Genomic DNA, 24,898 nt, shown 5'->3' with positions numbered 1-24,898 from the left:
ACAGGGAGCGGGGCGGGGTGGGGTCGCGCGCGAGACGCGGGCGGTTTGGACCAGTAGGGGGCGGGGCGGGAGTAGCAGGAGGGGCGGGGGTTGGTCGTTGATGGGCGGGGCTTGTTGCTAGGGGGAGGGGCCGCCCGGAGCGGTGGGAGGGAGGCAGGGATGGAGGAGGGTTGATGGCGAGTTGTTGGGGTTGGGGGCTTGCGTGCCGCGGCTGGCGGGGGGGGGCTCTGCGCCCGGGCCCGGTGGTTTATCATCGTAGGGGACATGCGGGGAGGAGGGGTGGGGGCCAGGCGGTGATGGGGTGGGCGGGGGCCGGAAAGTGTGCGTGCGATTTGGGAGTGGGGCTGGGCTGGTTTGTGTGTGTGAGTGAGTGGAGTGTGTGTGTATGTGTGTGTGCTGGGGAGAGTTGTGGTTGGGGTGTTGTGGAGGTTGCGTGTGGGGGCGCTAGGAGGGTGTGTGTTTGTGTTGGGGAGAAGGATTGTTGGGTGGTGTTTGAGTGTGTTGTGTGTGTGTTGTGGCCGGTGTGCGGATATAGGGGATGGGTGCGTGTGTGTGTTTTAAGAGTATTTGTGTCAGGTTGCGTGTGGGTGTTATGGAGAGAGGAGTTGAAGGTCTCTGAGAGTTGTGTGTGTGTATGTGAGCAATGTTGGTGTGTTGTAGGGATGTGCGGGTGTCGGGTAAGTGTGTGTGTGTGGGTGTTTGTGTTATGTGGGCTGAGGAAGGGCTGTGTGGGTGTAGAGGACGTTGGTGTTTGCCTGTGTTGTAGTGGGATCTTGGTGTGTGTGTGTGTTGGGGAGTGGCTGTGTGTCTGTGTGTGATGGAAATAGGGGTTGAGGCTGTCGGGGGGAGCCGTGGGGGTGTGTGAGGAATGTTGAAGAGTGTGATTTGTGGAGGGGAAGTGCATGGTATTGTATTTTGTATAAGAGGTGTGTGTAATTGTGTGGTGTGTATATTATTTCTGTGTTGGGCAGTGGATGTGTGGATGTAGGGAGGTTTATGTCTGTTGGGGTATGATGGTGTGTTTTTGACGGGATGTGTGGGTGTTGGGAAGGGGGAGAGAGAGTTGGGAAATTGGGTGAGAGTTGGTGGGGGGTGGGTACGATGTTGGGAGGTGGTGTTGGTGTTGCAGGAGGTGTATATATAGTTAATGTGTATATTGTGTTGGGGAACTGTGTGTATTGAGGTGTGTGTATGTATTGGTAGGGCAGTGCGCGTGTTGGTAGGGCCGTGGAGGTGTTGGTGGGGGAGTGAGTGTGTTGGTAGGGCAGTGAGTGTGTTGGTAGCGGAGTGAGTGTGTTGGTAGCGGAGTGAGTGTGTTGGTGGGTGAGTGAGTGTGTTGGTGGGTGAGTGAGTGTGTTGGTGGGGGTGTGAGTTGGTTGGTAGGGCAGTGAGTGTGTTGGTGGGGGAGTGAGTGTGTTGGTAGGGCAGTGAGTGTGTTGGCACGGGAGTGTAACAGTTGGTGTGGCTCTCGGAATGCGCGTGCACAGTGGCAGGGCTGGGTAATTGAAACCTGTCTTTGCGGACGCGTGGCCGCCCGGGAGGGCAGCAGACAGAGACCCTCTCTCTCACACGCACACATATATACGTACACACCGTAACTCACATATACACATACACACGCATACACTAACTCACACATATACAAACACACAAATAATAACTCGCAAATTCACACAAACAGTAACTCACGTGCAGCGAAACGTTGGAAATCGTGCCGAACATAACGCGGTACAACCCCAGAACGCATCGGAGAGATGGGAAGTATGAGTTTGTAACTACATTATCTCTCTGGTACGTCCTCTGGGGGGTGCCTTGATGGCCGGAGTTAACTCGGGGTGGGGGGCACTTGATGGGGGGGCCACGGGGGGACAGCGGGCGTCTAGATGAGTCGGCGTTTGCCTTTTCTCCTCATCTTGTTATTTAGCGCAAAGATCCAGGCACTTAGGGGAGTACAGAGAGGCTCAATTTGGAGTGCAATTTCACTACCTATTCTAAACGAAGAGCAAATCCCGACCGCTTTGTGTCGCAACAAAGCACGGAGCAAGCTCCCTTTCGGCCTGAGAGAGGGAGAAGTGAGCCCCACTTCTCTCTCTCTCTCTCTCAGCCCGGGACTCGCAGCTTTGGCCACCCATCATGGTGATGGTCGCGATGGTGATGTTCAGAGCTTAATTGCATTCGGAGTTGCCTCCCGGAGGGAGTTGGAGGTTTGGGGGCCCCGGAAAATATTCCAAGAGGAATGAAGCCCTCCCTGGCAGTGATGGTGACCAGTTTTAAGGCAGCCAGTTACTGTTCCAGATGACAACGATGAAAGAAATGAGAAGTGGTCAAAAACGATGGGTGGCAGCCAAGGGAGGGAATGCGTCCGGGAGTATGCCCGCCGTGGAGATGGCGCTACGGGGTCGTCTCGCATGCAGGAGCAGAAGCACCGTGAGAGATGGCGATGGCTCGAGGAGCAAGGTCTTCACCCAGCAGTGGATAGACCATGGCTGATGACGAGCGGTGGGGGTGATGGTGGGGACTAGTCACAAGGCTAAGTGGGCTGCCAGCGACTGCTGTGTATGATGATGATGATGTCACCACCTGTGTTGTGAGTGGAGCCCATTGTGGTTGGGATGATGATGGTGAAATTGATGATGGATGCTGGAGGGGGGCGGGTGGCGGCGGTGGGGGGGAGGTGTTGCCCGTGCCCGGTTCGCGCTAATCCCCGGAGGGTGGGGGGATGGGGACTCAGTGGGACGAGCCTGGTCTCGCCCAACGCCGGGGAGACGCGAAGCCTCCGCGCTGGGCGGGTAGGTGGGCTGGGGGACCGCACAGCTGCAGGCCCCAAGTTTGTTGTGAATCTCGTGCGTAAAAGTCGCCTCGCGAGTTCACTCTAAATGTGGTGCACACTGCTACTCTGCCAACATGCGGCTGCTGTTGAGGCTTTAATTGTCTAATGTGATGTTACTTGTGGGATACACCATGGGGACACTGGGGAGATGGGCGATAAGCCGGGGAGACACCAGCGAGACACCAGGGAGACACCATGGAGACACAGTGGGACACAGCGAGACACCAGGGAGACACAGTGAGACACCAGTGAGACACCAGTGGGACACCAGTGGGACACAGCGAGACACCAGGGAGACACAGTGAGACACCAGTGAGACACCAGTGGGACACCAGGGAGACACCAGTGGGACACAGCGAGACACCAGTGGGACACCAGTGAGACACCAGTGGGACACCAGGGAGACACAGTGAGACACCAGGGAGACACAGTGAGACACCAGTGGGACACCAGGGAGACAGTGAGACACTGCCTCTTTGTTTGCCTGCCACGTGCTGCCTGCACAAGCGGGGGGGCGGGGGGGGGCGAGGATGGGGGGCGGGGGGCTGTTGTTGGGGGGGGGGGTAGAGGAAACCATGTGGCTACTGATGGCGGTGTTGGTTCACGCTCGCCCCCTCCCCCTCTCCACCAGCCCCTCCCCCCTCTCCACCAGCCCCTCCCTCCCCACTGCCCACATCCCGCGGTACCCCCCGCGACCCCGCCCCCTCTTCCTCCCCCTACCCCCCCGCGCGTGACCTTGCCCACGTGACCCCGCCCACGTGGCCGCAGGGCCGTTGCCAAGCAACGCGGGAATGGAAACTCCTGACCAATTGTGGGGCGGCGCTGTTGCTGAGGGCGAATCGATTCGACGATAGTTTATATCGATTCTTGAGTATTCATCTTGAGGGCATATCGATTTGAGAGGTGAATCGATTCCTCGGTTCGCAATGAAGTAAACATTCGCATCGAATCGGTTGTTAAATTGATATCCGATTCACGTGGCACCTCGCAGCCACTAGAGGCCGCTACACGAACCACTTGGCAGAGTGTTTTGGAGTCTTTAATGGGGAATTTGAGAATGGAGTCAAATTGACGACCAAATTGAAAGCAGTGACGCTCCGCGACCGGTAGCGTGACCAGCGCCGACGCGGAGTCGTCAAGTTCCCCAGAGGTCAGTGACCTGTGCTGAACTTCTTTCGCACCGTACGTAGCCAACCGAGCTAATCGAGGTGCGGGTGAAGGACAACAACAATGAGAGAGACGCAACAGTGGCCCTCTCTCTCTCTCCAGGTCGTCTCCGATAAGAAGATGGGGGGGGGGGTCTTCTTTGGAAGTGAAAATGGAGTTGATGGCAGTGATAGTGCCAGAGTGGTGATGGTGGTGGGTGGTGGGTGATGGTTATTGTGTGCCTCTGTGGTGGTGGTGATTATTGAGGCATTGTAGTAATTGCATTTGGCGGTGATGAAGTTGGTGGTGGTGGTTGAAGACCGTGATCGTGGTACGCGTTGTAGCTTGTGGAGTTGTGGTGCGGGGTGTCTTAGGGTGGTCTGTCTCACTCATCATGGACACCCTGTTTCTTGTCTTGGTGTGTCCCATCTGAGTGTCTCGTGGTGTATCTATGTGGGTCTCGGAGTGTGTCTGTGTGTGTGTCTCTGTGTGTCTGTGTGTGTCTCGGTGTGTGTCTCGGTGTGTCTCGGCGTGTGTCTGTGTGTGTCTCGTGGCGTGTGTCTGTGTCTCGGTGTGTGTCTGTGTGTGTCATGGCGTGTGTCTGTGTGTCGTGTCGTGTCCCCTGGGCGCACACGTGGCGGGACTCGGGCCCGCTCCCCCCGCCAGCACACGGAGGGGGTCGGGGGGGGGGGGGTCGGGGGGGGGGGGCGAGGAGGAAGGAAGCGAGAGGGGAGCGGGGCCCGGGCCACGGGGAGCCGCGTCGGGGTGGCAGGGGAAGCAGGCGAGGGAAGATGTGTGGTGCTGGTGGGGGGGAGGAGGAGAGGCAGGATCCAAACTGACTGGATGTCTCCACGCGTGTCCTTGTCCCTCAGGTCTGCCTTGTCTGCCTGCTTGTATTGCCCCTCTCATTGTCTCAGTCTCTCCCTCCTATCCGCGTCTCGCTCGCCTCTCTCCTATCCGTGTCTCGCTTCTCTCTCTCCTATCCGCGTCTCGCTCGCCTCTCTCCTATTCACATCGCTCTTGTCTCTCTGCCCTCGTCCTTCTCCACGTTCCTCTCTCCTTGACACGTTCCTCTCTCCCCTCTCCCTATCTCCGCTCTCTCGTATTACGTTCAAGGAGAAGAGGTGGGCACAGTGTGTACGAAAACTAAAATAGCAGACTTCGTGAGAGAACAGGGGTTGGGCTTCCGCGGATTTCTATTGAAGGAATCTTCTGTTGAAGTTAGTTAGAACTTCCAAGGCTTCATCATATCATTGCATTTCGCACTGCAGGGAACTTACTTTTAGAGTTTCAACAGCAGTAAGCACATCAACGCAAGAGCAAACTTTAAGACAGCATGGGGCTTTCGCGGATTTCTAAATAGGAAACTTGTTGACGGCAAGTTAGCGCTTCTGTAGACTGTGTTTATATTTAAACCCGTGAAGTGCATTCGAGTTTGAGCATTCGTGCTTTGGTAAATACTGTAGTATTAATAATGCTATCAGAACCACAATTTCGCTTTAACCTTTAGAATTCTTTGTGTGACCACTTGTTGAGACGGGTTACACCTCGTGTAGATTTTTAGCGAAACTTTTGTTAAAGGTGAGTCCTTTGACCTATCAGATGCTCTTCACGCATTGCACAACTCTACAAAGAAAAATAAAAGTTAGGTTGAAGCTTCCACGGATGTGTATATATATATAGCCCTTGGAGCTGCCGCGGATTTCTGCTGGTCCAGATATCCGCTGGGCCCCCTCCTCCTTGGCACCACTCGCGCCGCGGCTTGGAGGAGAGGGGGGAGGGGGAGGGGCGCGTGCTGCGGTGGGTGTCACGCCCGCCGTGATGTGCCACGGCAGCTGCCCCCCCCCCCAGCCAGGGACCCCCCCCCCAGCCAGGGACCCCCCCCCCAGCCTGGGACCCCCCCTTCCACTCCTTCCTCCTCCACTCTTTCACCCTCCCCCGCCCCTCGAGGGCGCGGCTCGTCCTCCTTAATTGCCCTCATTAACGAGACGAGGTCACCGAGCCGCGTGGACCCCCTCTCCCCTGCTGCCCCCCCCACCACCACCACTCCCCAGGATGTGGTGTGCCGCTGGCAGCAGCAGCAGGAGCAGCAGCAGCAGAGTTTGTGTGTCTCGCCACCGTGGGTGGGTTCGTGGAAATCTTAGACGGGGTGGGGGTAGCGGCGGCAGGAGGGAGGGGGACGAACACTCGAGGCGACTCTCCGGGATCGCTGACACGACACCGCGGTGTCCATGCACACGCGTGTGCACACGCGTGTGCATGGACACCATCACATGCACGTGTGTGTGTATATATAGCATATGCATGGCTCTGTGTACATAGGTGGATTACACGTACAGTCGTTTGGAAGTGACGTATTCGTGAAGTTACCTTGAAACGTGGACGATACACGTGTGTGTTAGTAACTTGCGCCAACAGTGTGTTGGCGTACGTGTGTTCTGCAGAGTGAGTAGGTGTGTCACATGGAGGTGCATGGACACACACCACACACAGGGAGGCTTGTGTGTGATGGCTGTGTGCGTGGTGCTCTGCACCCAGTGGGCTGTGGTTGTTGCTTGATGGAGTTTGTGGGTTTGAACCGGGCCAGTCTGTGACGAGGGTCTCCTCACGGCTCTGACGACCTGGGTGTGGGGACGTATGTCTTTGTATCTGGTGGTGGCGGGTGTGAGAGAGGAGAGTGTGGTGTGTGTGTAGGTGGTGGTGATGGTGCAGTGTGTGAGTGTAGGTGGTGGTGATGGTGCAGTGTGTGGGTGTTTGCGTGTGGTGGTGATGGGGTGTATGAAGGGTGGCGTCGTCAACACCAGTGACGATTATCTGAACCAGTCCTGCATCTCCCCTAGGTCGACTCAGACTTAAATGAGTAATGTGTAAACATTGCCACTCGGCAGACAAAGGCGACCGGGCGTGGTGATGGCCACCCACCACCCCCTTGCCGGTCTCGCCGGCCTTAATAAGGTTATCACTGAGAGTGATGGAGAGTGGGGAAGTTTGTGCCTGGAGGTGGTGGGTTGGAGTTTGTGTATGGGTAGTGATGCGTGTAAATGTGTGTATGTGTTTGTGAGAGTGTTTGGTGTTTTAGCGATATGAGTGTCAGTGTGTGAGATTGTGTTTTGCAGTACGCTTAGGAATCGTGTAAGTTTGTGAAAGTGTGTCCTTGAGGGTGAGTAGTGGAGCCGCTAGTGGAGTGATTAACCCAGCAACCGGAGTTCAATTCCCGCTCATGACGGTGGCAAATGTGTGAACCGATCCTGGACACTCATAGGTTGACTGCCTTAAGCGAGAACCTGGTGCAGTGTGTAATCATGAGTGCGTGGTGCTGGCCTTAATAAGTGCTCGCTAACAGCACATGCCTCAGCAGTATATAAAATTAAATGCGGGGAGCTTTGTCTTTGTGTAGTTTTGTGACAGTGTGTGCGTGAGGGTGGGAGTAGTGCGAGTGTTGGCGATTGTTCGTGGTAGAGAGGGTGTGAGTGGTGGGGGATGTAGGTTGTGTGTTTTGTGGGGGTTGGAGTATCAGTGTCGCCCTCTGGTGCCGAAATATCTCCCATCATCCCCCTCGTCCCCCTCGTCATCCATAAAAAACCCGGCAAGTCTCTTCCTGCTTCACCGCACGTGCGGCATTGCTTCCCTGAGCTGGGAGTGGAAATTCCACATTCTTATGGTCTCCCTTTGGCATGTAAAGATCCACCCCCGCCCCAAGAGATTGGATGAGTTGACAGGATCGTGACCCAAGTCCACAGCTTGTTGTCTGTTTGTCTCTCTCCGCCTCCTTCGTGTTGTTTGCTCTCCTTCGCCAATGGGCCGTGCGTGCGCAGCCTCCGCTTGTGAGTGAGAGGTGGATTGTGACTCCCACCCACCCTCCCCTTCCTCTGCTGCTCCCCTTGGCGGCCGCAGTGGTAGAGTGCGAGGATGACGAGGGGACGGCAGCGGAGGAGCGGGGCGGGCGCTCCGCCCTAATTTCCGCGTCCACCAAGGGCCCCCGGGGGCCCCGGGGCTCCCAGGGGCTCGCGTTCGCTCGAAGGCCCCACTCCTCGCACGCGCCCCGCACCCTCGGTAAGATAGCCGGCGCCCCACGTGTCCCGTGTTCGTGCCAAGATTTCGTGATGAACGTCGCGTAAATAACGATTAACTATATTTATAGATGTCTATTAACATTTATATTGCACGTCAAGTCACCACGAAAAATCACGCTTACCATGATGCTGTAAAGCATACTTCATCATGCCGGCGGTGTCATAATGAGTTGCATGAGTCAAGCAGGTGCGAGTAAAGATAACCACGATCCTGCAACACCGGCGCTGGTTACTTGGCAGCGGCGGTGCCGCCTCAACCAAAGACGCATCCGTTACCTTTTTAATGGTTGAATTTTCTTGTTGTTGCTCCCCTCACCGTAGCCATGGAGATGGGCGTCGTCATGGCGCCTCGCGGCTTCGCAGCGGCGGGTCTCCAGGCGGGCTCGGCGCTTGGTTGCTATGGCGACGCCAACGACGCCGACGGTTGCTATGACGACGACTTGTCGTCGGTGAGCGCCATGATGTCAGCCGTGATGGGGGCGGCGCAGCTTCCCCGGCCCGGCGCTCACGCCCACCTCGTCGGTCACCACAACAACCACCTGGATATCGACCGCGACGCCGGGGAGCGGGGGGTGGGAGGCGGGCCGATCGCCGGGGCGGCGGCGGCGCTGGCAAGGAGGGCGGCCACGATCGACGGCGCACTCTCGCCGCGCTCGCTCTCGCCGGCTCCGGGACGCGCCCACCGGCAAAATGGTGGCGGCAGCGGCGCCCGGCGGCCGGTGGTCGGCACCGCCGGGGCGCCGGTCGTCGCGGCGACGGACACGTCGCCGGGAGCACCGGGAGACGGCGGCACCGGCTGCCACGTCTGCCGCGTGTGCAGGCGGGCGCTGAGCTCGGCCAGCTCGCTGGACCGGCACATGCTGGTGCACTCGGGCGAGCGGCCCTACCGCTGCCCCGTGTGCCGCCAGGCATTCACCACCAACGGCAACATGCACAGGTGCGGCGGCTCGCCAGGGCGCACACCCGGCCACGCGCAAAGTTGGTGTCTTTACGAGTAAACGAATCGCGAGGTTGGCGAATCATTCGTTGCCATCTGCGTTGCCCGCCCCCCACCGCCCCCCATGGTCCCCAGGCACATGAAGATCCACGAGAAGGAGCCGGGACTCCCAGACCCCTGGCCTCAGATGGCTCCTCCCCAAAAGCACCCACTCGGCTGCCCCCCTGTGCAGGAGCTCTCGGCCCCCCCAATCGCGCTCCTGGGGCCCCCCGTGACTGCCAAGCGTCCGCTGAGCCCCGCTGAGACCGAGGATGAGCCCTGGTCCTCCAAAAGGGTAATGAGTGTTTCGTGTTACTTGGTTTAACTGTGTGTTGTGCGTATTGTGTTGTGTGTAGTGTGTGTAGTGTGTGTAGCGTGTGTGTTGAGCTGTGGATTCTCACTCATGGTCAACACCAGTGGTGATTATCTGTCCTGGACCTCCCCTCGACACTCATTAACAGCACTTGCCCCAACAGTCTGTTCAGGCTATGCAGGGGATCTTTGTCTTTTGCCGTGTTCATTTGGTGTTTGCTGCTGCATGTGGCATTCCAGGTGGCCCACGAGCAGGTGGAGGGGGGGGAGAGGCCGGGCAGCGTGGGGAGCGCTTGTGGGCCTGGCGCCACAGAGGGGCCACGCGAGTGCCATGAGGCGCCGGGCGGGCCCCAGGAGGCACTGTGGCGCTGCCCCCTGTGCCTCAAGGACTCAGCCGTGGAGGAGCAACTGGGCACGATCCCACGGTGAAGCATGCCACATACACTCAGGGCTGTTAGCGAGCACATGTTAAGGCTTGATGGGTACGCTGATCAAACTTTGGTTGTCAAGTTCTTGGTGCAGCTTGCTAACCCGCTACGCTACCATTCCCTATAATTCTCACACTCACAAACACACTCGCTCGCACGCACGCCGCCACCACCCCCGAGCTGCGTCTCGCGCGTTCTCACGCCTGCGACGCGTTCCGTGCGTGTTCTGTGCAGGTGCGAGCACTGCGTCCCCTCCTCCACTTCCACCTCTTCCACTTCTTCTTCCACCACCTCCACCAATATCTCCGCCACCTCCACGAGCGACCCGACGGAGCCCCACCGCGTTCCTCACGGCGCCGGAAGCCCCGGCCTCAGTGGCGGCGCCACGACCCCGAGTAACGACGACGACGACGGTGACTCGGGGCTCCCCAAACTGCGTGCAGCCCCCATGTCTCCGTCCCCTCCGCCACCGACGGCGGCGACGACGGCCAGCCCCCCGCTCGACCCCGCGCACATCCAGAGCAATCCCAGCAGCATTCCGAGCGGCTTCCAGCAGCTGGGCTTCGTCGACTTCTGCTGCCAGAAGTTCCCGCTGATCGCTAAGGTGAGCGGAGCGCGAGTCGACCGGCCGGCTCTGCCAGCGGTGCAGCTCGGTTCACCCCGACCCATGTCGGTTTCTAAGCTCTCGGTACACGTGTTGAATCGTACGCGTGGACGAACCATTCACGGCCACGTCAGTGTGATAATTATCGGATCACCTGGGACCGTGACTGGTTCCACCCGTAGTTGATACAAATAAGTTCACCGTCATCATCGTTGTTGGCCATGATCAGTCCATTGCCATCCCTCGTGGTCCTGCAAGACCGCCCTTCCGCCAAACCAGGCGTGTCCTGGTTCAGTAGCAGTCTCCTCCTCCTAACTCCTCCAATTGTGAACTGCGGCTGCTGCTGCTACCACCACTGGGGTCTAAATGTTTTAATTGGTGCACGTCACCCCCCCACCCCCCCACCCCACCCCCCTCCAGGCTTGGTGTGAGGAAAATGCGCGGCGCAGCGCCAGCGCGTCTCACCGCTTCGTGTGCACGGCGTGCGACCGCGCCTTCCCCATGGCTGCCGCGCTCCAGCTGCACCACCGCACTCACCACAACCTGCACCGCTCCACGTCCGTCCAGCCCCACCGCGAGCGCCGCCTCCACCGCCACCGTGACCCCGCGGCGCACCCGCCGGCTCCCCTCCGGCCCGATGGCGCCGTCCTCGGCACGGTTCCATCTGACCCGGCGGACGCCATGGTCGCGTTCATGGGCTACCTGGGCCTGCGCCGCGCGACGGAGGTCGCGACCCCCCGCCCCGCCGGCACGGCGGCCTCTGGCGCCGATCGGCCACGGGTCGAGGCCTCGAGGGAGGGGCGATCGCCGCCGGTGCCCTCGGTGACGGCCGTGGCGGCCGCTCCGTTCCCGCCCCCGAGGGCTTTCGTGGCACGGCGTCCGGCCCCCGGGGCGGGGCCCGCGAGGTCGCCACTGCCGGTACTGGCGGGCGCGCCATCGGGGCCGAGCTGCGAGCTGGCCGACATCCAGCAGATCCTGCTCATGGCGGCCACGGCATCGCCGGGCACGACGGGGGTGCTGCTGCCGCTGCCACCGCTGAGCAAAGCGCCACCACTCGCTCCGTCCTCTTCCTTCGCCGCCACTGTTGCTACCAAGCTCATGCCGGCGCTCAAGCCCAAGCCGCGCGCGCCGCCGTCGGTGACCGCGGCGGCCCCGCCCGTCGTCGCCGGCACGCCGTCGCTGCTGCTGCTGCCGCCGTCGCCCACGCAGGCGGCGTCCGCGCTCGCGTGCCGCGCCCCGCCGCTGGCGCCGTGCCGAGCCCCGCCGGTCGCCACGGCGACGGGGGAGGCGGAGGGGTCGCTGGGGGTGGAGGGGGCGGTGGCGCGCGGCGGCGGCACCGTCGTGCCGGATTTTGCCGTTCGGCCGGCGCGGTCCGTCGTGGCGGCGGATACCGTCCCCGGCGCCGGCGACGCCGTCGAGCCCATCGACTTGTCGGTGCCGAAATCGAACGGTGCTCCCACCAAACACGGCGCGGGGACCGCGGCGCCCGCGCTCCCGCCCGCGCCACCGGCCGCCCCCGCCGCTCCTCGCCCCCACGCCGACGAGCGTCCGTTCCGCTGCTCGGCCGCGTTCCGCGCGAAGGTGAACCTGGACAAGCACTCGGGCCCCAGCGGCCCCGCCGCGCCGCCGTCGCCTACCGGCGCCACCGGAGCCCGGCTCCTCCCGCCGCCGTCCGGGCCGTGCCCGAGCGGCGGCACGGGCCCCGATGGCACGGCGGACCTCTCCCCTCCGCTGCCGTCCTCGCCGCGAGATGCGGCCGTCCCGTCGCCGCCGCCGCTGGGGACCCTGAGGCAGGAGGAGGCGGCGGAGACCGACCCCGCTCCTCGTCGTTCTCCCGCTTCTCTGTCGGCCGGCGCGGGGGGATGGCCCCCAGGGCCCGGCGAGGGTCCGCACGTACGGCGACGGCCCGGCAGCCTCCTGCTGAGGAGCATCCTGGCGGCGAGCGGCACCGGCGAGTCGCCAGAGAAGCTGTTCCTCACCGGCGGGGGGCTCGCCAGGGCCGTCGCCTCCAAGGAGCCGCCCCCCCTCGCCTCCATCGCTCAGATCATTTCGTCCGTGTCGGCGGCGCCCGTGCTGCTGCGTCCCGGCGCAGCGGCCGGAGCTGGGGAGGAGAAGGAGGGGGGCGACCCGGGTCGCGCCAACGGCGCCACGCGCCGAGAATCCGGGCCGCCGAGCTTCGAGAGCGAACGGCGCCGCCGCACCGCCGCCGACTCGGCGCCCGCCGTGCGCAAGCGCGGCCGCCCCTCCAACGCCGCGCGTGCCGCCCTGGCCAACGGCACCGGCCCTCGGCCGGCAGCCAAGCGTCGGAGACGGTCGTACGAGCCCGGCGCCCGGAGCGGACGTCAGAGCGGCGGCGGCGTCATTGGCGACGGCGTCATTGGCGGCGGCAAGGGCGTGGGCTCCGAGGCGGTGGACCTGGACTCGAGCGGGGAGTTTGCGAGCATCGAGCGCATGCTCGACTCGATGGATTCCAGTCGCTTCATGGTGCTCCTGGAAGCCGCCGGCGCCGGCATAATTCCGCCGGCGCCACCCCGTCCCCGCGTCCCCTCGGCCGGCACCGGGGGATCCGGGGGGTCCGGCGGGGAAGGGGAGAGCGACGGGGGCCACCGCACCCCCGAGCGGCCTCCGGCCGGCGGAGACGGCGCCGACGGTGGCGACGGAGGTTTGGAAGAGGAGGATGAGGATGGGGCGGAGGGGGGGGAGTTTGAGCGCCAGGGCGGGCTGAAGAGGAACACGTACTCCAACTCGGTGCACAGACTCAAGTGCCCGCACTGTCCGCGCCTCTTCCCCTGGATCAGCTCGCTGCAGCGCCACATGCTGACGCACACCGGTGAGGGACGGGTGGCGCCGCACGCGCCGCACGCTGCGCTCGCTGCCAGCCACGCGAGCCGCACCCCCCGCGTCGCGCAGGGAGAGCGCGCCGGCGCCGCGACGGCGCCGCGCGTGTCACTGATCGCGTCACGCGTGTCGCGCCCGTGCCTCCCAGGCCAGAAGCCGTACCCGTGCCCGCACTGCAGCGCCTTCTTCTCCACCAAGTCCAACTGCGAGCGCCACTTGACACGCAAACACATGGGCAAGGGCGGCACGCCCGCCACGCCGTGGCAGTTGGGGTGCGACGGCGCCATCGGGGGCCAGGCCAGCCCACCGGGTGCGTGTGTGTGCGCGTGTGGGCGCGTGTGTGTGCGTGTGTGCGCGTGTGTACGCGTATGCGCGCGTGTGTGTGCGTGTGTTTGCGGGTACACGGGTGCTCCCTAACAGAACATGCCCCCACAGTCCATATGGGAGATCTTTGTGCATGGGCAGTGTGTAGTGTTGTGGCTTGGAACCTGGTGACCCGAGTTTTGATTCCTGCTCACTACCACCAGTACATGCTGGTGTGTAATTACCAGCACTGGGGAACAAAGGCGGCTGGCCGTGGTGCTGATCATCCACCACCCGTTTATGCACCGTGCCAGCCTAAATAGGTGCTCGTTATAAACACTTGGCCCAACAGACAAATGGCTATATCGCGGACCTTGGTGTTTGTCTGCTCTCGACTCACGATCATAAAGACCCCATTTAAGCTGTAAGTCTTCACCCTGGGGTGTGACACAGATGCCCTCTGTTCCTGACAGAATCTTGTTTTGAGCTTTCCTGGGGGGCTGGTTCTGCTGTCTTCCTACTGATCGATCCTGTTATGTATGCTGATGATTTGGTGAGTTGGAAAATCTTCTGAACTTTTCACAAGACAAAGAATCTGCCTGTGACATCGAGTGCTTCACCCCCTCAACTCGCCATGAGCAATGCCGGTTGCGGAGAGGGTGGTAGAGTTCCCATACTGTAACCGTGGCAGCGTGCACATGACGAGCTCCAGTTTGGCAACCGAGGAGGTCTCGCTCTAAATAAGTCGGGCGGCGTGTCGGGGAGCCTGCCCGCGTGTGTGCCGTGTTGTTAGAAGTTTGTTTTTGCGTCTGCGAGTCCACTGAATGCGTTCCAAGTGCTAACGGGTATGGCCGTCCTTTGCAGATTCCCCACGGTGTATCTGCATGGAGTCCGTGGAGGAGAAGGCGATGGAGCCGGGACTCGCCGTGAAACTGGAGATCGTTGAGGACGATGAGGGTGACGATGGACGCGGCTCCACGGGACCGGCCACTAAGACCTCTCCGCCGCCATCACCGCGATCATCGCCACGGCCATCTCCGTTGCCATCGTCGCCAGCTCCATCGCCGCTGCCGGGGCTAGCACCGCCACCAACGCCGCCGTCTTCGCCGTCACCACCTTCACTTCCACCACCACCACTACTACCGACGGTGCCATCGCAACCAACGCCATCACAACCATCGCCATCACAACCATCGCCCCTGCCGCCGCCGTCATCGTCCATCTCTTCCGTGACTCACGCCGATGCAGGGACCTCCATCTCGCCGCAAAAAATCAAAACGGAGTTCCCGGCGCTCGCCAACGGATTCGCAACCGCGACAAATGGAAACTGCGACGATGCCAACAACATGGACGACGATGATGACGACGACGAAGAGGAGGAGCAGGGGGAGGGGTCGGAAGGGTGGGACGACCCCGATGACGACACGTCCAGCAACAAGAGCCTGGACCTTGATTTCGCCGCCAAACTCATCGACTTCAAGCTGGGCCCTGGCGGCACCGGCGTGGGAGGCCTGGCGATCCCGACGGAGGTCACGGCGGCGGCGCTGGGGGGCCCGGTCAGGCCCCTGGCGGCGGGTAGCGTCCCCGCGGCGCTGCTGGTGTGCGAGTCTTGCGGGAAAACGTTCCGGCACCGTGCGGTGCTGGCGCGGCACCGGCGCGTGCACACGGCCGAGCGGCCGTTCCGCTGCCCCCAGTGCGAGCGCACCTTCACCACCAAGTTCAACCTGCAGCGGCACGCGCAGCGCCACGCCGCCGCGGCAGCGCCGGCGGCGGCTGCCGCCCGGCAAACACTTGCCAAGCTGCTCCCGTCGGGGCCGCTGCCCGACGCCGTCGTCCCCGCCACCGTTCGCGGCGGCGGCGGCATTGCCGTGACGGCGCGGGACAAGCGGGGGAAGAGGGGCGGTGGCGGTGCCCGTCGCGGCGGCGGCTCTTCCCGGGACGCGCGGTGCGAGTCTCGGGAGCACGGCTCGCGGGGGTCGGAGCACGGCGACGGTGCCGCTCGGGCCGGCGAGGATGTCGGGGAGGACGGGACGGCGGCCGGGGACGTCGAGCGTGGAGACGGAGCCCCGGAGGGGGGCGAGGCCGGGGGGGGGAAGGAGCGAGAGAAGAGGAAGAAAGTGTGCGAGGTTTGCAACAAGCGGTTCTGGTCGCTGCAGGATCTCACGCGGCACATGAGGTCGCACACGGGTGAGGAGGCCTTCGCGACGCGTCGCTCTTCCCGCACGCCATACCACTGGGTGATCCATTTATGGGCAGCAGCGTGGTGGCGCAGTGGCAACACTCCCGCCTCGCAGCAAGAGGCACCTGGGTTTGATTCCCGACTCGGGCGTTTTCCTGTGTGGAGTTCCTCTGTTCTCCCCCTGTTCTGTGTGGGTTTCCCCTGGGTTTTGCTGTTTCCTCCTATAGCTACAAAAATACACACAGTGGTATTGGAAAACATGCCAAACAGCAACGTCTCCCCCTACTGCAAAAAATTTGGCAGGACCCTCCTATAAAAGCCCACACTTTAAGTTTAACTCCACGCACAAGTGCTGTGTCGGATTGTCAACGCGGCCGTGTTGTGTGTGTGGCATCCGCACCTCCAGGCGAGCGACCGTACAAGTGCGACACGTGCGAGCGCACGTTCACCCTCAAGCACAGCCTCGTGCGCCACCGCCGCATCCACGACAAGGGCGGCCGCGCCGAGGCCTGGCGGCCTCCGGGGCCCCGGTGCCTCCTGCCGGCGCCGACGACACCGCCACCGGCGGCGCAGCTTCCCGGAACGGCGTCGCCGCCGCCGAACGACGGGGCCCCCAGCCCGCCGCGGGAAACCCGCGACCCCGGGGAGGTCATCCAGGGCTCGTTCTTCCAGTCGGTGAGCGTGCGTGGCTCTGTGGGGGCGCCGGCCGCAGGGAGGCCGTTTTGCGCTTTGTTTGTTTGGCAGTGCATCTGCATCACCGGCGTCGGTACACACAGCAGCGACGTGGCTGAGGGGGCGGGCGAATTGAGACCCATCGGTGCTGCCCCTGGGGCTTGTCGCCGTCTTTGTTGTTGCCCGGCTCCGGCTGCTCAGCTCCGGCTGCTCGGCTCCATGGTGTCGCTTCCCTCCCCCCAGTCCCACCACTACGTTCTTATAAAGCGCCTTGGGGCTCCGTTAGGTGAGGAATCAAATTATGGCTGGCCGCATACACACTTGACGCGTTCGTGCCGCTCTCTGCAGGTTGGCGCCACCGTGCCGTTTCCGACGCTTACGCTGGGCTGCTGGGGCGTCGCCGCGGGAGCCCTGGGCGCCGGGAGAACGGCGGACGCCGGCGCCGCCGGTGCCTCCGGGGGCCTGGCGGCGGCCCGCGATCGCGCCCGCCGCTCCGACATCATCAAGAGCCTCTTGGGTCTGCCCGACGGCACCGTCCTGGAACAGATGCTCGAGTCGGCCGACTCTGCCGCACAGCTGCTCGGCGTGTGAGCGCTGCCGCCGACGCATCGGCTCAATAGTCCGCTCCGTCCGGGGTGAAATTTGGGGTTTGCGCACCGCGGGAGGTCGGGAGGTCAGCCACGCCGGTTCCATCTTCCTGCCGTCGCCGGGACGTCTTCCTTCCCTGCACGAGCGCGCACGCAGTATTCCCTCGTAGCTGGTCTCCGGGCGCCGCCGCGGCTCGTGCGGCGCCGGTACTTGGCGACACGGGGCCCGGCGCGACGGGGTTCGGGTCGGGCGGCACTTTATGCCGGCGTGGACCGCGTGTGCGCGCCAGGAGCAGGCAGTATTAATGTGGCGACGACGCGAGTGGCTCGTGTCACCGGGTCGGGTTCTTTAGGCTACGGCCGCCGGCTGGGGGCAGCCAGGGGCGGCCAGAGTCCACCGTGTTGTGCCTTGTGTTAAGACGGCAATGGGGGGCAGCGCAAGCGGTCGCGTCAAGCCCGCCTTGCCCAGCTTTCGCTTCCCTAAACTGACGGTGCCTTGCGGGGGAGTGACGGGCGAGATCGTGAAGCGCTGGGAGGACGTCCGCTACACAGTCGGGGGCTACTCAGGGGTCCATGAGGACCCAGGAGACCCCAGGGTAAAGGGGAGCAGCCAAGGGGGGACCGTGCCTTCTGCCTTCGTCCCCCGGTCACTGCACCAGCGACCCGGACACCAGCGAGAGAAGAAAACCGCTAACACGCCGGCTGTTTGGCGACCGACGGATTATGGCGCTTTGGGGAATGTCACAAAAGCGATTCGCCGCCTCGCCATTGACTCACGAGTGCCTTCCTCAGTTTTGAGAATCGAGCAATACATGCGGCGGTTGTGCGTGCCTGGCCAGGCAAGTGGCGATGCCACGGGCCGGCGCAGCCACAGCCGACGAAGCCTTGAGAAAGCCATGCTTATTTTCATAGTAATAACGGTGTCAATTGTACAGGCGTTAGGTTTGTGTGTTTTCTATACATATATTATATATTTATATACGAATGAACTGGAGGGTGCTCTAGCTTCGCCTGCATGAATGTTCACACTGGGCTTTGATGGAAATCAGATTACCGGCAATGTCGTTGCTCATGTTATTGTTATGATTACGATGCTGTTCTTGTTATTTTTCCCGTGTTCCCACTCGGGGCAGGAGGATCATCGATTCCCGAGTTGCGTTCAAGCCATGATGCGCTTGAGCAACGTTGGGGAAATTGTCGCCAGGAACACGTTTACTTTGAGCAACTATGGCAACTTGTTACAGTAGTGGCGGAGAGCGATTTGGGGGTTTTGTCCAGCCAGTGAAAACAATTTGAAGACGGCGCGTTTGATGAACTGATTGGTTGACGCAGCATCCAACCTCGGGTAGTCACGTACCTGCGCCGTCTGATCGGAAATTGAAGCAGCGATGAGATTTTTTCAGATTTGGGTGACTACATTTAATTTACAATAGTAAAATGATGCAGCAACCATTGCCGGCAACGATTGCCCTGAATTTGCCGTGGGGTTTACTGTGGCCTTCAGCAAGAGGCTTTTTCATGAGGCCACGGCGCGCGGGGCCTTCCGCGCATCTTCTCTCGGCGGAGTCGCCTCGGTGAATCCGTTCCACCGACTCGGCTCGCCGCATCTTCCTCTCGACGCACCAGCCTGTCTGGCAAGCCCTGCCCATCGGTCACACGAGCAGCCGGTCACCGCCGCCCGGTGCCCGGTGCGGCCGAGCATCTCGACTAGGACCGGTTGGGTAATGGCGGCAACCGACGCGTCTTTGCCGGTGGTGTTGGGATGGGTGCCGAGGTCGCCACGAAATGATGACCTATTTGGAAAACGGCGCTGCAGTAAATCGGTAGCCTCGACCCAAACCATACAGCAATTCCTAACCTCTGAGCCATATCTCTGTCGTTAACGATATCCATAACCCCAACTCTATCCCTAACCCTATCTTAAGCCTATCCCAAACCAAACCCTGATCTTTAATCGTAGACCCAACCGCAACTGATTTGGCCTCCGCGTTATTTCCCAAGCATGGCAGCAGTGCCCTCGTCATCCCCTCCCTCCGCTCGATTTGAATGCTGAAAACCAAAGAGATTTATGTTCCCGCGCCCCCTCCCCCATCCCCGACCCAGAGCGGCCGTGCGTGCCGCTCCCGGCTAATGCGGGCGGCACCGGCGAGGCGAGGTGGCCCCAGCGGCCAGGGCTCGCGCCGGGCAGCGGTGCGCGGTGCCAGCGGATGGAGCCTCCTCGCGTCTTCCACGCGCTCGTTTTCTATGTTTTTTGTAACGGATGAATAAACGCAGAGTATGCTTGACACCGCCGTGCCGCCCTCTCTTGATACAAACACGGGGGCTTTTTTGGATTTAATAAAATGATAATGCATGGCTCCTTTTGTCAATCCATGACCTCCCCTCGCTGTGCACATCGTGGGGCTGTTGTACGACGAAGCTTTACCACGCCGGTTCGTGTTGGTAGGCCAAGAAATGGGAACTCGGTACCAAGTTGGATATCGCCCACCGCCGATATTGGCTATGGCCGGGAATGAAACTTGCTCGGGCCGACGGGTTCATCACGCACTTTGTAGCCCCTGCACCACAGATTTAGACAGCATCTACATGCAAGCGTGTCTTGAGATGCCGACCCTGATGCCGGTTTACGAAGTCAACTGCCCCCATCGTGATGACGCAATATCGGAACCGGCTCGATGGAGCAAGTGGGGCTGCAGCGGTTTGCACGCTGCGCTATAAACCCGCCATACTAAGTCAGGTGCTAGCCACAGATAACATCGGTGACCAGGAATGTACGAACCAGTCCTGGGCACCACCTACTTCACCGATCCACACTCACCAGCGTGAGGTTCGGTCAAACAACCTCGACTGACATAGCATGGGGGAGGCCTGAACCCAGCAGTTGATTGGCAGATGTCAGTGCATTTGTATTATTGTATCGGTCCATTTGGAGGAGGCATTGCTGCGGCAGCCTGGAGGAAGGGGACAAGCGAGGAAGAGCTGTCGGGCGGTGCTTTCGGAGGCAGCTGCAGCTCCTCTGGAAGAGGGTCCCGGATAGCGTGACCGTGTGGGGCCCACCACAGCGGGTCACCGCGACGGAGGAGAGCGAGCTTGGGGTTGGCCAAAGGGATATTTGGTGGTTCAGGGCCCACTCCAGCAGCCCCCTACTGCCAGTCCTGCACGGAGGACCCGGCAGGTGTCGGCAAGGAATAGAATGACAAGAGTGAAATGCTGGGCTGCCTTGTTCGTGAACACTGCAGGGCCCAAATACAGAAGTACGTAGAGAGCACCGAGTGGCTACATTTCCAGCCTCGTCTTCAATCTATTGCGGTCGAAGTGGTCGTTTGACCATCCTTGGCCATGCTTGTCAGTGTGGGTTGAAGGCATGGAGCACAGACTTGGAAGCAAAGTACAGAACTCCTCTCATCCGGTGTGATCCGGGGAACAAACATCGCAGATCCTATGACCTGCACAACTCCACTGATGCGCAAAAAACCTGCGTATAATCAGACAATGGCAACTGAGCATGATGCTAGACACACCACCGTGTCGGCCTTAATACATTCTCGATAACAGCACTGGCCCTAACAGCCGGTTTGCGGTACACGAGATCTTCGCGAGTGCACATGTACTTGAATGAGTGTGTGTGTCCCTGTATACATCTGTGCATCGCCTGCACACGTCTCGGCTTGTTCACTGCCTGAGGCCTGCAGTAGCAAAACCCCGCTAGGTTATCCACCGCGACGCGTGGAGGTTGCGCCAACCTCAGCCGTACCGCCTGTTGCAGGCGACCTGTGAACTCGACTCAAGGTGACGCCCGGGAGACGGCGATGGCTTCAACCCTGAGCACATTTAGACACCGGATCCCGAGTGACACCACCAGGGCTGACTTTCACACCGGATATTTTCCGGGTTGCTGGTAGATTAACGACCGTCACCGTGACTCATAGCCACAGCCATCACGAGAGGTGTGCTGGATGTGTTAATGTATTCTGGGTGGCTGACTCGGAGAGACCTTGGAAGGGAAGCCAGTGCTGGTTCAGATGGTCACAACAGATATTATCCGTGGCGAGAATCACGCCACTGGGTGAGGAGCGCAGTTTGATAACCACTGCACCATCGCTCCAGCCTGGATGCCACAGACGCACACACGGGCGTCAACAACAACAGGATCAAACTTTTAATGGAGCTTTTACAAACATATCTGCAATATAACCGGGGAAGAGAATGAACTGTAAGTGGGGGGGCAGGGGCGGAGGGGGGGCGCCGTTGATAGAGTGGCAGGCCGTCGAGCCTTGCGGTGCGAGGGGCAAACGTAAACGTTGGGGGGAGCTACGCGGAGGTGGCTGGAAGGGCGCCCTTGCGTCGAGAGACAACGCAGTCGCGCTGGCTGCAGTGGACATCGCAACCAAGGTGGGTGGCATGCATCGTCATGGGTTGAGGTCAATGGGTCCGGGTGGGGTTGGGACCACCAGCAGCAGGCGGGGAGGGGTGCGATGGCGGCGGCGCCATCAGACGCCGCCCCTTAGCGCCAGCACGAGGTGCAGCACGGAGCCGCCCTGGATTTTGTAGTCGGCGGCCGTCTTCTCATCGTTCCTACGAGGAAATGGACGAGGTCAGCATGTGGAAGCTCTCGGGCAGAACGTGAAGGCAAGAAACTCATTTGAGTAATAATTACAGGACTGCACTGGCAGCAGCAATGCATTGGTTTGTCAATTAACGCAACAGCATATTCGCATCTTCTCGAGCGTATACATCAAACCACACAAAGATTAATAAAGTATTAAAACATTTACCACACTTCCCCTTCTCATAAGCATCTATACATTATACACAATTCTACCACACTAAAATATAAAATCTGTCAGCATTTAACTATTTACCACATTTCCCCTTCCCACAAATCTTACAACAGCTGTTCTCAGCTCGAGGAAAACCTTTTGTGGGGCGGGGAGGCGGCACAGGCTGTGGCACGGAACCCGCCGTGCATGGTCATTTAGACACGAGGGTAGGCCTCTGTAAGCTATACCAAACAAGATTCAGAAGCCCCTGCCGCCTTACATTAAGCCTTTTTATCCGATACCATTAATCGGCACTAAAATATCATGCAGCATTCAACCACTTAGCACACACACACACCTCTCACAAGCATTACAAATACGCCTGTCACATTTGACATCACTCCACACTCAAATACTAACCGCAGTCGGCTATGGACAACGCCTTCCCTTTTCGCAAGTCACGCTCACTGTAAAAATCACTGTAAAAATCACCAAAGGGCCACATCTTTCCTTGAACCAAATCACCACGACTAACTATTATTAACATTACACTTGTTTACCCAGGGAAGCCTCAATGAGTCTCAAGACTATTTTTTAGTAGGCTCTTGACAAGTGTTTGCAGGAGGGGTGATTTAGTTTAACACGTGACAAATTGGCACGTTCTGTTTACGTGGCAACCCTTACCAGTTGGCTGTGTCGGGTGGTGGTGGGTTTTAACGACACATTCATATATTTACGTGATCTAACCCAAAAAACCTCTATTATGGACCAATGATATTGTATGTTTTTTTAACTATGGGGGAGGAAACCGGAGAACACTGAGGAAACCCAAACTAAACAGGGGGAGAACATACACGCTCAACACAGAAAGGCACACGAGTCAGGAATCGAATCCAGGTCCCTTCTTGCTGTGAGTCATGAGTATACTCGTGCGTCGATTCATCTAGATTCTGATAGTACTGCTGTTGACGCCGCTGGTTGTCCTGGCACCAAACTCGAAGTCTGACTGGGTTCCCGCCGTCTGGTGAAACGGAGACAACGAGAGAGATCCATGCGGCTGGAGAGAGAAGGGAGCTCCTACATCTGTTTGCCGCTGAAGATGAGCCGCTGCTGAGGAGGGGGGATTCCCTCCTTCTCCTCGACGCGCTCCTTGATCCGCTCCACCTGGGGGGTTAAGCGGGAGGTGAGGGGGGGTAGAGGGCCGATGCAGTGCTCAGAAGACAAATCTCGTTGGTCTTGGGGGTTGTCTGACCAAGCTTCAAGAAGCTGGTCGCCCAGACATAATGTGTACGAGTAAAAAAACATTGATGCTAACACGCGATTCAAAGCGTAACATGGGAGAGAGCGGGGAGCAGTACCTTGTCCGTTGGCTCGATGTCAATTTCAATCTCTTTCCCTGTGAGCGTCTGCAAGACACGGGGAGACACGGGGAGACACGGGGAGACATGTTACATTGTGAGACGTGTTACATTGTGACACGGGGAGACATGATGAGACACAGGGCGCAGTCCCCGAGTCTGTAGTTATGAGTCAGAAACTCTTGCAGGCTCCAATATAAGTTTCTGTATTTTAAATTTTCTAAATTAAAAAACTATTTATTTACAACTGCTTTTTGTGCTTAGTTTGTTGTCCTTCCCACGTACCTCCGATTAACACGGTTGGCTATGTACGGTGTGAAATAAATTCAACATACATACAAAATCCAGTTATTTAGCTTCGGAGACTCAAAGGTCTCGGGGTAATGTAGTCTCAGGATTCTCTGGGTTACAGTCTTTAGATCTCTAGGGGTCCGAGTCTCAGAGATCTCGGGATCCCAGTTTCTAATAGTCCCAGTGTTAGGGATCCCAGTGATTCAGTGATACGGTCTGAAGGATACGAGTGTTTGGGTATATTAGGTGTTTATGGTCGAAACAATAAAGGGGTTTCAGAGTTAAAGTCACATTCTTATGGACTTTAGTGTCTCGAGTCTTAGAGTTAAGGTGTCAGATTCCAGATCTGGAGTCTCTCAGTCCCCGTGTCTCTCAGTCCACGGGCATCGCTCTGCCCCTGGGTCCCTCTCTGCCCCGGGTTCCCTAAAGTCCCGAGTTAAACAGTCCCTGGGTTTGTCTCTGTCCCTGGGTTTGTCTCTGTCCCTGGGGTTGTCTCTGTCCCTGGGTTTGTCTCTGTCCCTAAGTTTGTCTCTGTCCCCGGGTTTGTCTCTGTCCCCGGGTTTGTCTCTGTCCCCGGGTTTGTCTCTGTCCCCGGGTTTGTCTCTGTCCCCGGGTTTGTCTCTGTCCCCGGGTTTGTCTCTGTCCCCGGGTTTGTCTCTGTCCCCGGGTTTGTCTCTGTCCCTGGGTTTGTCTCTGTCCCTGGGTTTGTCTCTGCTCCTGGGTTTGTCTCTGTCCCTGGGTTTGTCTCTGTCCCTGGGTTTGTCTCTGTCCCTGGGTCTCTCTGTCCCTGGGTTTGTCTCTGTCCCTGGGTTTGTCTCTGTCCCTGGGTTTGTCTCTGTCCCTGGGTTTGTCTCTGTCCCTGGGTTTGTCTCTGTGTCCCTGTGTTTGTCTCTGTGTCCCTGTGTTTGTCTCTGTGTCCCTGTGTTTGTCTCTGTGTCCCTGTGTTTGTCTCTCTGTCCCTGGGTTTGTCTCTCTGTCCCTGGGTTTGTCTCTGTCCCTGGGTTTGTCTCTGTCCCTGGGTTTGTCTCTGTCCCTGGGTTTGTCTCTGTCCCTGGGTTTGTCTCTGTGTCCCTGTGTTTGTCTCTGTGTCCCTGTGTTTGTCTCTGTGCCCCTGTGTTTGTCTCTGTGTCCCTGTGTTTGTCTCTCTGTCCCTGTGTTTGTCTCTCTGTCCCTGGGGTTGTCTCTGTGTCCCTGAGTTTATCTCTGTGTCCCCGGGACTAGGCGAGTGTCAGGTCTGAGAGGGGCCTGGGTCGCGCTCCCTCCGCGGGGTGCCGCTCCCTGTCCACCCTCCCCCGTCGCCAACCCCCGCTCCTCACCTTGACCTTGATGAGCATCGCGGCTTCGTGTGGTGTCGCTCCGGCCTCTCTCTCTCTCACGCTCAACGCCGCTACCGCTGCTGCTGCCGCTGCTGCTGCCGCTGTCGCCGCCGTGAATCGCGCGAGGGGAGAAGCGCGGCCGTGATCAGAGCCCGCGCCGTGACGTCACCGGCGCCGCAGTGTCCGCGCCTCTGATTGGCCGCGCCCGTCCCCACCCCGCGTCCA

At 59.9% G+C, this 24,898-nt stretch overlaps 2 protein-coding genes across 5 annotated transcripts in view; one reads left to right on the top strand and one right to left on the bottom strand.

Moving 5' to 3' along the window:
- The window catches only part of LOC133355766 (ras-responsive element-binding protein 1-like), a 35,625-nt gene extending 16,392 nt beyond the window's left edge, over positions 1-19,233 (top strand). The window contains exons 2-11 of one of the 4 annotated variants that reach the window (XM_061573098.1): positions 7,871-8,029; positions 8,371-8,986; positions 9,122-9,320; positions 9,578-9,762; positions 10,000-10,369; positions 10,790-13,199; positions 13,356-13,517; positions 14,375-15,697; positions 16,096-16,364; positions 16,710-19,233. In XM_061573098.1, the coding sequence (XP_061429082.1) occupies positions 7,871-8,029; positions 8,371-8,986; positions 9,122-9,320; positions 9,578-9,762; positions 10,000-10,369; positions 10,790-13,199; positions 13,356-13,517; positions 14,375-15,697; positions 16,096-16,364; positions 16,710-16,952 (5,936 nt within the window). In that variant the 3' untranslated portion in view covers positions 16,953-19,233. Of the gene's footprint in view, positions 1-7,870; positions 8,030-8,370; positions 8,987-9,121; positions 9,321-9,577; positions 9,763-9,999; positions 10,370-10,789; positions 13,518-14,374; positions 15,698-16,095; positions 16,365-16,709 lie in introns of all 4 variants that reach the window. The other 3 variants (XM_061573100.1, XM_061573096.1, XM_061573099.1) reach the window with 3 other exon arrangements.
- Positions 19,234-21,092: 1,859 nt separating this feature from the next.
- Positions 21,093-24,850, bottom strand: NEDD8 (NEDD8 ubiquitin like modifier). The gene is made up of 4 exons (XM_061573093.1): positions 24,674-24,850; positions 23,067-23,114; positions 22,790-22,872; positions 21,093-21,523 (listed from the first exon to the last, which is right to left on the bottom strand). Exons 1-4 carry the CDS (start codon positions 24,689-24,691, stop codon positions 21,439-21,441), a joined length of 234 nt encoding a protein of 77 aa, XP_061429077.1. The 5' UTR covers positions 24,692-24,850; the 3' UTR covers positions 21,093-21,438.
- Between the last annotated feature and the right edge of the window lie 48 nt (positions 24,851-24,898).

This window comes from Lethenteron reissneri, chromosome 52 (genome assembly GCF_015708825.2).
Source record: "Lethenteron reissneri isolate LAM-NWPU_2019-01 chromosome 52, ASM1570882v1, whole genome shotgun sequence".
Classification (NCBI taxonomy): domain Eukaryota; kingdom Metazoa; phylum Chordata; class Hyperoartia; order Petromyzontiformes; family Petromyzontidae; genus Lethenteron; species Lethenteron reissneri.
The sequence above is the reverse complement of the archived record's forward strand: the minus strand, read 5'-3'. Positions and strand labels throughout refer to the sequence as shown.